Raw genomic sequence first — 12,670 nt, forward strand, 5'->3', positions numbered from 1 at the left:
GAGCACAGCCCGTCTGGAATCCATCGTCTATCCTGGGGCTCACATGAACATCTGCAGAACAGAGGTGTATGACCAGACCACCTCACTTTCCCAAACAAACAAACAAAAAAAAGCACATTTGTTCTTCAAAGTAAACTAATGAACAAGCAAGCAGGTGAAGACACCAGAAGAGTATTAGCTGCCAAGTTATTTCAAACAAAAACCAGTGCCAGCCATTCAATCCATTCCTCAACCCCTTTCAGTTGTATCAGCAGTGTTATTGTTCAAGCAATTATTTTTGTACATACTATTTTTCCTAGGGCACTTATTGTTCCCTTGCTTTTGCCAGAGTTGTCCATCTATTACAGCATCTACCAAACCCATGTACAACTGTGACAACATTTTCTGGATAGCCTGCTACACAAGCATCAGAGAAATTTGCCAAATAAAGCCTTTTGTTTCTGAACTTCTCCAATGTGTTGTTACCAAATGCCACGCAGTAGAGTGCAACTGCTCTGCAAGTCAATATTACGACTCAAATGAAGCATTACAAAAAATATTTAAATCACATTTTATTTTTCAAATTCAAAAATAACAATTAGCTTTATTCAACATGTTACACATCTCACATATTTAAAATACCATGCTCTATTTAAATATCTGAGTGACAACACTATACAAATAAAATGTTACACAAAATATATTTAAGAAAATGTTTTGGTCTTCCATCTGAACAATAAATAGACAGGCACTTCTACATATACAAAGGAAGCAACCACTATTTAGAATAACTCTTACAAGCAAGATGTGGAAATAGAGAAAATGATCAGAGTTTTGAGAACATGTTTAACTCTACATGAGATATCATGCAACTGCAAAGTTTGTTTCAAAATTCAAAACTCAGGATCTGCACAATTCTAGATTTGCTACCGCTTTACAGGAGAGATCCAAACCATGCTCTCGTAAGCAATGTGCAATTTCAGTTACTTGCATCAAATCAAGCTACCTGACCACATTTAGTGCCAAAACAGAAAACAAGGACTGACCAGAGTAGCTTTTCACGTAAGTAACACGAGCAACAAGTCAGCTTTACCTCATGTATGCTTGGGGCAGGGGGCAGACCTGACTGTACCTACTGCCCAGCCCCAGACAAAACCTGTTCTTCCTTTTCCTTATATATTCAGCTTTTATGGGTGTTTCAAGCAGTATTATGCTGTTTTTGATTAAAAAAGCATCACCTAATAAAAGGGTATGTCCCTTCAGACACAGGCTCGCTTTGCATGAAAGATGACTAAGTAAAAGAGAAAATACTGTTCTGGGGTGCAAAAAAGACTGAAAACCATAAATTAAAAAAATTCAGTATTTAAAGTCTCATAAGAGCGTTTCATACTTAAAAGTAAAACTATGTTCCTCCGATTTCTGAATTTTCAATTTACAGTGGTTTCCACACACCCACACACAAACACTACTCAAGGAAAAATTGTCTTCCACCATCACAGTTAATGAAAGATGCGCTGTAGTAGGCAATCCCTGTTTCAAATACAGCTAACCAGTCACTGACAGCTAGTTACATCCTTGAAGTCCTTTCTAAAATTAAGACAAATATTGAAACATAATGACTACCAGTACAGTGGAAAAGTCAGGACCAAGTCTTCAAGCCATCCCCTCAAATTTTACTATATTTCCCATTTTCAAAAGTACAGGAAAAAATTTCCAGAGAAAATTAAACTATTAAACAGAGCTTCAATGGTCCACCAAGAAAGTCAGACCCAAACCTGGAAAGTTATTTGGACTTAAGACACTTATGCACATTACTTTAACAATTTAAGTGTGGATCTTGCAAGCGTGTCCAAATCTTAATCATTTCTTGAGGTTTTCTACTATGTACTAACATTAAGTTTGTGTAGGAACATATGTTATTTCTGTATTTCTCTTCAATATCAAATGTTTTGAAGCCTTTGTGTTTTTCCGGAGCAAGCCCAAGTTTCTGAAGGCACATTCCAGTATAAACATCATCAATAGGGTAAAGAAGTACCTGGTCAGATGCGTTATTCAGCCTTAACGCCAGATCACCAGAGTACAGAAACCCACCGCCTCCTGCATATGGAGGATATGAACCTTCATAAACACTTTCTGGGATGTAGTACTTCAATTTTTTTTCTCTGTGAGGTCCAGCATCTTTGATCACATCGCCTATAAATAAGTCTTTGGCTTTGTCCTTTGATAAGCTCTTCAAGTAATCCAGGATCTGATGGGTATTCACAAAAACATCATCATCACCCTTAAATATAAACTGGACATCTGCACAACTGCTGCTGACCCACTTAAGAAACAGCACCTCTTTCAGAGTTAAATTGAAAAAAGTGTCTCTGTAGTTCCACAGCAGAATGTCTTGGTGGGTTTCACTCTCAAATTTTATCATGTCTGAAAGATCAGGGAAATTATCCTCTGGTGGGGTCTGTCCAAGTAAGAAGACCCTTCTGACTGTCACATCGCCGGATATTATTTCCTTGCCCCAGGATTCCCTAATTGCTTGCCTTCTATCAAAATGGGGTGTAAGTGACTTAATAGCCAGCAGCAGAAAAGGTTTATGTTTGCACTTGTTTGGCTGATCCATTAATAATGAATAATTTCTACATCTCAAATAAAGCAGAAAATCTTTAAACCTGTCTGGCAAGCTTGCAAAGTCACTAACCTCTGAAGGTACCCATGGGTCAGGGTCACAGGAACTGAGCACACTTGAGTTAGAAACCAAGTTCTCTTCCACAGTCATATTGGAAAGCAAGGTCAGAATAGGGTTGTAAAGCAGTTCAAGCTTCTGTTGCTGTTTGTTCCAATAAGCTTTGTGAGGAGTGTATTTTCTCCAGAATTTGCTGTGTGGTATAATAACACGGCCTTTTGCATTCTTCTCTTGGCTGCCACTTTTTGAGACTTCCACAATCACATAAATAAAAATGTTTACCATCATCAGAATTCCCAGCAGCTTTAATCTTCTGCGTCCAACACTCATTTCTCATATCTGGAAAAAGAAAAAATTGACAGATATTTAGCCTTCTTCCTATCATGTTCTTGATCTCATAAAAATGCTAACTATTTTCAGATGAAGAATGTGCAAATTAGTAGCCTAGAAAAAGGTTACATCCCCAAAAAAGCAAAAACTAATCTATCTATAACACATGCACACCTACAGCCAGTAGTGGTTTGGCATTTCATCAGCAAAGAGGCTGTTAAGAATGTAAAATTCCCAATTGCTATTGAGGAATTTTACACAGCATTTTACAGCATGTCTAAATTAGCCAGCAGTTTTTGCTCCTCATTTAAGTCTCCTTGAAACACTTGCCTGTATAGTAATTAGAATCTGAGCCCTCAGCTTGGCAAAGGCAGGCAGAGAAACTTTTCTCCCTGCTAATAAGGTGAGCTTAAGGGTATAGAATAAATTGCTATACGATAAGGTCAGTTATTTTAAAATTAAATTTCAAGCTTTTATACTTGCACTCTTATACCTTCCAACTACATAATGGGCAGAGCTGAATTTTAAAGCGTACAATTAGTTTCTGTCCATTTCACTTGGCTATTCCTTGGGAGAGAGACTGACAAAACCAGCCAGCTGCACTGTTAGTATTCAGATCTCTGCAGACAAAAGAGAACACGAGCGTTCGTTATTTTTTTTTTTCCTCTCCAACTGGAAAAGGAAATGAATGGCAGCAGAAAGTGAAAGTGTAGTTATTCCTAGAAAAGAAAGATAAACTAAAAAGAAACCAAAAAACCGTTTCCCATACATGCAAGACCAGGAACAGAAGTGTACCTCTCCGTTGTAGCAAAGGTTATCCTGTGACCTATCTCCAATTTTTACCGAGACACAAAAATGGATCAACCTCTCTTTCTTCCCCAGGAGCAACATGCAAACAGTGGGTTCCTCTGAAGTAGTGCTCAGCAAACTGTTTACTAGCCCAGGGGCGTATCTATGTTCAAGCTACACAGACTCCAACAAGACCTTCTAAATCAGGAAGTCAGACTAGAAAATAATTCCGAATGAATAACAGTCTGACTAACTTTAAGTCAGATACAGAACTCATTGTCAAAGATGCTTTCATTTGCCAGGAGTATAAATGTTTACTGAAAGACCAGAAAAACCTAGTGAAATAAAAGATTCATAATCACTGCTAAAAGCCCAGCTGTAAACGCTGCCTTAAGAGGTCCTGAAGTCACGGAGGACAGCAGTCAGGAAGGTACACTTCAGAAGGACACCTTGTACTCGCTGCTCTTTTCTTTTTATCTCCAGCCACTGCCAGACACCTCAGCTACACTGACCCTTAGGTCTTGTCTGGTTACGTTCTTTTACCCCTCAGCAAGTTAAACACAAAGTTTAACAGGAAAAAAAGCAGGTAAATAAGCAGTTATCTTTTTTCCTCATTCAATCCGATTCTCATTAAATCCAAGAGGGGGGAGGGAGTACTTTTGAATTTAAATAAAAAGCCACTCCTAGAAACAATGGACTACTCAGTAAAATCCCTACTCTTTCCTTCATTTGACCTCACATACCACCTGCATCTTTGTATACATTCAAGCCAGATTTATTTTATTTTATGTCCTGTTCTCAGCCAGCCATGGAGTTTGCTGTTCTAATTTTAGTTTTCTTCCATGCCTCGGACAGAAACATACTTGCAATCACTGTCATCATTTAAGCTGAACAGCTGAACTGTTACAAAGCACTGGCTGGCCACACAGAGTTCAAAGAAACATTACCTTCTTTCAACTGTCGCAGCAGCTTCCACTAAAAACACACCGCTATATACTATTTTTCCTTATTTCCCTTTCAGGACACACAAAAGTCCTGGAGAAGTAGCTATCCTGTTTTTTCTACTATTCCATGCAGTTCAGCATGTACATCAGTGCCTACCTGCCCTGTCCTTTATCCCACTTCTGGCTAGAACAAATGACATGGTATTTGATCTGTGATCCCAGCCCTCCCCAGACAACAGGGTGAGAAGCTCCCTCCTAGTAATAGCTAATAAACTCAGGATTGTCAAGAGCTCAGCCAGAGCCTGATTTTCCAGGACATCACTACACCGCTCATCTGTTACAGCGCCTAGCTATTAAGTTATGAGTATTCAACACCTCTGTAAGTCATCTGAACGGTTGGCACGAGAATGTTCTGAACACCACAAGACACCATTTGCAAAGACCTTATTTGAATCGCTTAAAATCCTTCAAATCACCGTCTTCTGGGTAAGCATTCAAATTCTGTAACTACAAAACCTTCCTGTTTTTTGCTTGTAGCCGTGCAATCCCCTGCAGCAAACGAGACAGGGATTCTACACAGAAAAAGCTCCATTGACCATGAGACTTGGTAGAACTTTTCATCAGAAAAAGTACAAGTCTGGCAAGACAACAGCGGTTCCATCATATAAAGCACAGTAAATGCTGTCAGTCCCACATGTAACTAGTTCTAGTCTAATTTTCAGTCTCCTTTTTAAAAAGCTATCTAATATTGGTGATAAAAATCAGTATTTCTGAGGAAAGTTAAGAAAGAAGTGACATCCAATATAAAAAAATGGATCTATAAAAAAAAGATTTTTAAGACATGAACACACCCCAGTTTTGCATGAAAGCATTATTCTGTAACCAAAAGCTATCAACATGTGTTTTTTAATCAATTTGTTAAGAATATAACTCATTAAGAGTATAAAACCAATACTAAGGGCTACCAAGTAAAAAAAGGTATAAAACCTGCTTTGTTGAAGTGTCCTTTTCCTAAACCAAACACAGGTTGTATTAAACACTTGCTCAAAGCGTTAGATCAAGGTTCCTGAACTAAAAGCAAACAGAAAACTAATCAGACTCCAGAAAGGCTATTTCTATAAACTGAAATAGGATACTCCACCTTGCAATTAATATGTCTTAGCTTTAACCATTACACTTGAAGACAGCAATTGACAAAAGAAGAATGCCAGTTCGGCAATTTCACATCAAGTGAACTGCATTTATCACAAAACGCAGTATTACCACCCTCATCACAATGGGGGTGGGGCGTGAGGTGTATGCACTGCAGTTGTAATGCTGTTGCTAGCAGGCACTTTGGGTTTTTTCTTTTGTTTTGGGGTGGTGGTTTGTTTTTTGAGTTTGGTTTTTTTTTTTCTTCTCTCCAAGTAAACACCCACAGCCCATGTCTCAAGGCAAATCTCACTATTTCATCTGCTTTGCTAACACTGCAGCAACTAACCAAAGTGCCAGCATGACGGAGATTTTTGTGCTGGGCGGCTTGCTAAGGAGCGGCATCGCAGAGTTAGAGCAATCCAGACAGATCACAGGAACTTTCTCCTATCCCAGTAATGGCTTCTTCTATGAGCAGTAACATTACAACAATTCCCAGCTACCTCCTTTGACTGCTGAGAATGGAAAAGTTCTTGTACTAGTTTTGCTGAAGAACCGAGATGAGCAGTAGAAAGCAATACTCTTATTTGAAAAATTCCTGCTGCTTTAAGTGTTAAAAAAGAAAAGGCCAGAACACTTAGCTAGCTAGCTAGCATAAAAAGCAGAATGGAAGAATAACACTACATATTGGTAAAGCAAATCACAGTACACACAGAACCTCAGGAATGGAAAATCCTGCAGAAATTTATTCCAGCTTCAGCAGGTAAGGTGAAGAGTGTTACCTACACTCAAAGGTGATCTGACACACAGTTTTTCAATGCCCGTTTTCAACTTCTCAGCTACGCTGATATGAAGACCATTTTAGCAACCAGTTCAGGTTTGTACAAATCATCACATTTCTGCTTATGCAACTTCCAGCTGTGCAGTTAGTTATATGTCAGTATCACTGTATACATGAAGTCCATTTGTTCAAAGCCTTTAGAAAACATCCATGTTGCTAGAAAAAAAAAAAAAGGTTAACATTAATCATATGCTGGATAAACCAATGTTCTCTACAGACACAGTATTTGGAAAGAAACAACAGGGGAAGAGGGAGGAGTGGCCCTCTTCAGCTCCACTCCACTCTTACACTTCACTGCAGTCATAACTAAGGTATTCACAGAAGGGAACAGATTTACGGAGCCACAAAAGCAGCACTGGAGTCAAGAGATGGATGGAAAAGGTAAGCCAGCAAAACCTGGGAAAAAAAAACCAAACAGCTTCACGGTGGGAACTGGCAGCAGCAAACAAGGTGAACCACAAGAGAAGAAGAAAACAGGTATTACAAAGAAGCCATGCGCTACAAGAAAAGATTCCAAACACCCAAAAACACTGAAGTCCAAATAATGTTAATGCAAAATGGCACAACTTGTTTTTAAACTGTATTATTTTATGCTTTATCTCAAGAGTGAATGTATTCCAAAAGCCTGTAAGGAACCTATTCCAAAGTCTAGAAGACTTGGTGTGAAATGAGAAACACAGATTCACTCTCCTGAGCTGGAAGGGACCCATGAGGATCACCGAGTCCAACTCTTGACTTCACACAGGGCAACCCAGAAGTTAAATCATATATCCACAAAAGCACTATCCAAATGCTTCTTAAATATAAAAAATGCACACTCCATCCAGTTCCAGGAATTATTTATACAAGAGGCAGTCTTTTCTGGCAGCAAGAATTCACACAAACAGGGGCTATGATGCCTTCTGACAGAAGGATTACATCTGGAGGAGGCCAAGCTCAAGGTCAAGTCTAAGTACATCTAAGTGTACCAGCTCCTAACTAAGGGCACATGGGATACATCAGTTTGAATTTCTCACATTGGAGTTGGATCCTGCAGAAGAATTCTGATTAGCCCTGTTACAGCCCATTCCCTGTAATGACCTCACAAAATTAGCATGTGAAACAAGTGATGCCAGTCCCAATTTTATTTTTTTAAGCTGATGCTACGAAGACATTGCTACGCACAAAACCAACCCCAAAACCTCTACAGAGGTATAGCTATAGGAGACAAAAAGGCAGAAGGAAGAGGGAGATGTTGCAAAGTGGTGAAAAAACTGAAGTATACATAGATGTTCAGAAAAAGCAATCCTCCTAGGATAGAGCAACAGAAGACAGCAGATTTGACAGTGCACTAACTAGTCTTCTACAGCAAGATGTCAAGACAAACACACCTAGATTTGCAGTCTGAGTGCAGCCTATAATCAATCCAAACAGGAATTCTAAAGACTTGGAACTTGCTTCAACATTTAGATTTTGGCAGATACTTGACACTGCCCTGAACTATGAGGTAGTTTTCCTTTCCCACAGTTTTTAAGCAAGGCACTACTTCATTTGAGTTGGAGATGTTACATAGATGGTAAAAACCTTCAAGGTATGACACACAGGTGCTCTTTTGGAAATACCATCAAAACAAAGGAGGGTATTGATAAGGATGAAAGTAAGGGGCAAACAGATAAACTTTGACAGCAAATCCTACCAATTTTAGCAATGAAGCAACAGAAAAAAACAACCCCAAACTCTTTCCTGAAAAGTCAGACCGAGTTTGTAGCTAATTTATATAATTCTGCTTATATACACCAAAACACCCACCGAGTGTTTAAAATACCAGAGGATTAACTACTTGCTTACACATTAACTGAGGTATCATAAGACAACTTCAGGAACATCACTCTTGAACGGGTAGAACTTTCTTTTATTCCAGGTTTCTATTTTGTAAGCCGAGTATCACAGAACCATATAGTCATACAACAAATACCGATCATATTTGTTGACTGTTATTGATGTTTAATTTAAGTTCCTAACCAGCAGAGCCTCTTACTAAGATGCCCAGTCGCTGTACATTGAAGCTTCTCCTGCAGCACTCTCCACACCATCCCACCCTCTGTAGAGATGAGTATCTATCCCAAGCTCCCCCTTGCACTGCAGCAAGGGTATTCCTATAGCATGGAATTGAAGAACGAGCCCTCAGAGGGCAGCTACAAAAGGGAAATCAACTGCTACTGCATGTGTCTTAAGACAAGGGAAGATGACTTTGCTGTTGGTATTAAGTACTGAGGCCCACGATAAATCATGCAATCAAGACAGATTGCTGGTGACTATTTAAAACTTAACACCTTAAAAGGTATTACTTCTTATTGCAGAGGGCTCTATCATTTCCCTTTCAAATAAAGGGGTAACTTCCTACCACCACCAGGCACGATGCAACGCTACACTACTCAGCAAGGACCCCTTAAAAGCAGTTTCAGGTCAGCGAGCAGGTTCCTACAGCACAACCCTCAGCAGCGCAAGGCGTTGGGCTGTGTTCGGGAGGCAGCGCAGTGACCTGTGCCGCACTCCACACGCAGCACAGACCTACCCACAACGCTTCCAGCAAGATGGAGAAAATGCAGCACTCCTGTTCATCATGGAAAGGAGGAAAGTTGCAGAGAGCAAGAGACGGGTAAGACCACAGCCATTTTCAAGGTTACAGTTCTGTTTAAAAATATTAAAAATAAATGGCATTTCTAGATGTACCAAGCATCAATTTCTTCACTCCAAGACCAGTCCTTTCCTATTACAACATTCTTTCTTTAATATCATTCATCAGTAAAAGCATAATTTCAAGTCTCAACATGAAAGCTCAATAGCAGTAAAAACAAGCTGTGACTACCAGTGAGCAGTCTAAACAGCAGCATATCATACAGATCTGCAGCTAAGCAAACCACCCAAAGCAGAACTCCCATAAAACAGCCTGAATATTTAGCACTGACAATTAACAGTTCCCCTGGGAAAGGAACACCAGATAACATGATGCGGACTACCTCAGGTGGCTTCCTTCCCACACTGCATACAGCCGCATGAGCATTCCTGCACCAGCACAGTGCTCCGCAGCACATGCAGCCATAGTAGCAAATCTGTGCTTCAAGGCACTAAACCAAACCTAGGCACGCTCATACAACCCCACAATGAAAGAAAACCAACTCAATCAGCCAGACTACCTGCCTCAGCCCTCACCTCTTGCAGCAGTTGCAGGCTGTGGAGCCACAAGCAGCTGAACTGATCCAACCGCCTGACCCCTCCTTTTGATGGAGGCTTTCTCCACCCTTTCTGACTCCAAGAACTCAGGCCCAATCCCTCCCTTGCACTGGCTCTGGTGCTCTGCCAGGCCTCTCCATACATCAGTTCACATCACTAACCCAGCAAAAAAACTAACAATGACCAGAGATGCACACCAGATAAACACCACAGCAGCTACAGTGAAAGCGCACAGCAGAGAGAAGGGGAGCAGACAGACATCCCCTCTTCAGCAAGGATGACAACACACCAGGAACTGACTCGTGGTTGTGGATCCATTATCCTCCCTTCCACCCTCTAACAAGAGGCTATCTAGCATGATAGCATGACAATGTTATACTTACACCCTGGTGTAAACAGTCACATAACACCGGTCTTTGAAAAAATTGTGCAGACACAAGGTAAACCATCTAACTTTTCCACCTCCTTAAAATCTGACAGAAGCCACGACCTTTAACTGCAAATACTTGTACCTTCTACTTGAGGACAGGAGTTATGCTGTATTTTTTTTAAGTGGGCTGAGAAACATGCCTACATTATTTGACTGCCAAACCCAAGCACTAAAAGTCCATTTACTTACCGGGACTGACAAAAGATAAGACAATCCTTATTACCTGCAAGTATTGCCCCTACCACTCTACTGGTTCAGGGCTAAACTATCACAGACTTGGCAAAACCAAGCTGTAGTTCAGGTATCTAACAGATACTACCACCTTTCTCTCTTTGCAGAGACTAGCTATAACTGGGGCTATAGCAGACTTGGATCTCATTCATTTTGAAGCCAGATATCCTTATAGCAGTTGTACATGCAGCACAACTGCTGGCAGCGCTAGCAACAGTGCATGCAATAGTGACACTACAGTTCTGAAGATAATTTTAAAATTAAATATGTCACAAGCCATCTGTAGTCCCTCTAACCTCCTGTGAGATGTATCAGTGCTCCTAATACCTCAGTTCTGTTCAGTGAGTCAAAAGAGATTCCTGGATTGAGCAACAACATAGTTTCAGAAGGTGAAGATAAGAGCCCCAAGCTGTTACAAAAAGTCTGTGCCATTTCCAGCTTTGAAGAAACTTCAACACTATTTTTCTTCCAACTACAATCGTGTCTCTTTTTCCCCTCAGAACTTTACACAAGTCCACTTTTACACAATAGTTATCAAGAACATCTTAAGAACTGGCAAATACTCAACAGATACCAGCACTCTGCTTCTCCAGAAGCACACTACTGCAACTCCACTGAATAGCAGTCTCTTTTCTGTGTTCTTCAAACACTACAGTTTGAAACAGCGTTCCAGTTGGAGGAAAGTTACCAAAACACCACCACACTACACAAAGCATCAAAAAGTGCAATGAAATTCAGAGCAGCTGATGTTTATTTTAACATTAGTTTTAATTAATTGCATATACCTGCTTTGAGCCATCTTTCAGAATATTATTTAGTCTTGGGAGGAATTCTGCTCTTCCAATATTTTAATACCAGAAGAAACCAGTGCAACTTGGGCATGGAATTTCAAGATCCAAGTAAACTGCAAGACTGGAGAAGGACGTGCTTGTGTTTTCCTAAAATACTGGCCAAGGCATAAAGAGCTATACAGAGCTTGAACAGAAGCCAATCTATTCTGTTTCCCACTAGTTATCTTCAGCACACTTGCACATTTTGCTCAAACCACCCCAACACACAAACAAAAAACCTCACCCCCCAAAAAAAGCAACAGTGCAGCATTTCTCTATTAAAACCACACACCCACACACCCCCTGGTTTTCTGTTATAAAGTATTAAGAGGGCCAGGAATTTCATTTGAACCATGTTTAATTACTGTTATTGAACCTAATTTCACTTGGTCTAATCCCTCTTTGAACCCATTTATATTTTCAACTTGAATTCTACTGGTGATGAACTCCTCAGTTTTTGACACAGACAGAAACTGGAATGACTTGCTATTCTATAACCACACAAGAGAGGAACCCTTAGAAAATTCAACATAAAAAAAATGCTGTTATTTTCTTTATGTACATTTACCATACCAGCTATATAACAAACCTTTATCTGTCCTCTGTTCCATCTTTGCCGCAATAAGAAGTCCTAGTCATTTTACTTCTGCAACTATTCTGCACTTCTGACTAACTTTGTCTCTGCTCCCCTGGCCCCCAGGTCATTTTTGATATGGCAACAAGAAGAAAAAGCACGCAGTACTTAAAGCTCACAAATACAAATTGGTACAGACTATTTTAGAGCTGTGTATCAATGGGAGCTGGTATAAGGCACAAGCCAGGCAGTATACTCAGTCTTGCTAAATGTAATAAGGAGAGAGAATTACTTTTGAAATAACCACAAAATTTGAGAGAACTCTTTCCCACACACATCTCAGGGCATTTCCCCTTAGCTTAGAAAGCTTTCTCATTTAAAACATCCACATGTGTAACTGGTTGTCCAAGACCCTCATGGCAGGTGGATGATGCTGAGATTTTGCCAGTTAATTTTTCAGGAAAGCCATCACTGTCAGGTGACTCGTATGAAGCCGGATCTTCTCTGTTTCCAGCATCCACAAGTTTCACCACTAAAATTATCACTAATCAACACTTATTTTGGCTGTCTGGTAAAAAGATTAACTGGCCCTAAAGCCTCAGTGTTCCCAATATGACACTTGACTAATCTGTTTATTCCCAGACCACGCTTTAAAATTTAAGGGAATGAAGCATACTGTGCACAGAATCTTAGATGAT

The 12,670-nt window shown here is 40.0% G+C and overlaps 1 protein-coding gene across 7 annotated transcripts in view; it reads right to left on the minus strand.

The window, feature by feature from the left end:
• Nucleotides 1–534: 534 nt before the first annotated feature.
• B3GNT2 (UDP-GlcNAc:betaGal beta-1,3-N-acetylglucosaminyltransferase 2) overlaps nt 535–12,670 on the minus strand; it is a 38,141-nt gene continuing 26,005 nt past the window's right edge. For 4 of the 7 annotated variants that reach the window (XM_080388611.1, XM_080388608.1, XM_080388612.1 and 1 more), the window contains one exon: nt 535–2,998. In XM_080388611.1, coding sequence (XP_080244737.1) covers nt 1,796–2,989 — 1,194 coding nt within the window. In that variant the 5' untranslated portion in view covers nt 2,990–2,998 and the 3' untranslated portion in view covers nt 535–1,795. Of the gene's footprint in view, nt 2,999–6,571; nt 6,592–6,635; nt 6,851–12,670 lie in introns of those variants that run through there. The other 3 variants (XM_080388609.1, XM_080388607.1, XM_080388610.1) reach the window with 3 other exon arrangements.

This window comes from Falco punctatus (assembly GCF_963210335.1).
Source record: "Falco punctatus genome assembly, chromosome: 5".
In the NCBI taxonomy this organism is placed as follows: domain Eukaryota; kingdom Metazoa; phylum Chordata; class Aves; order Falconiformes; family Falconidae; genus Falco; species Falco punctatus.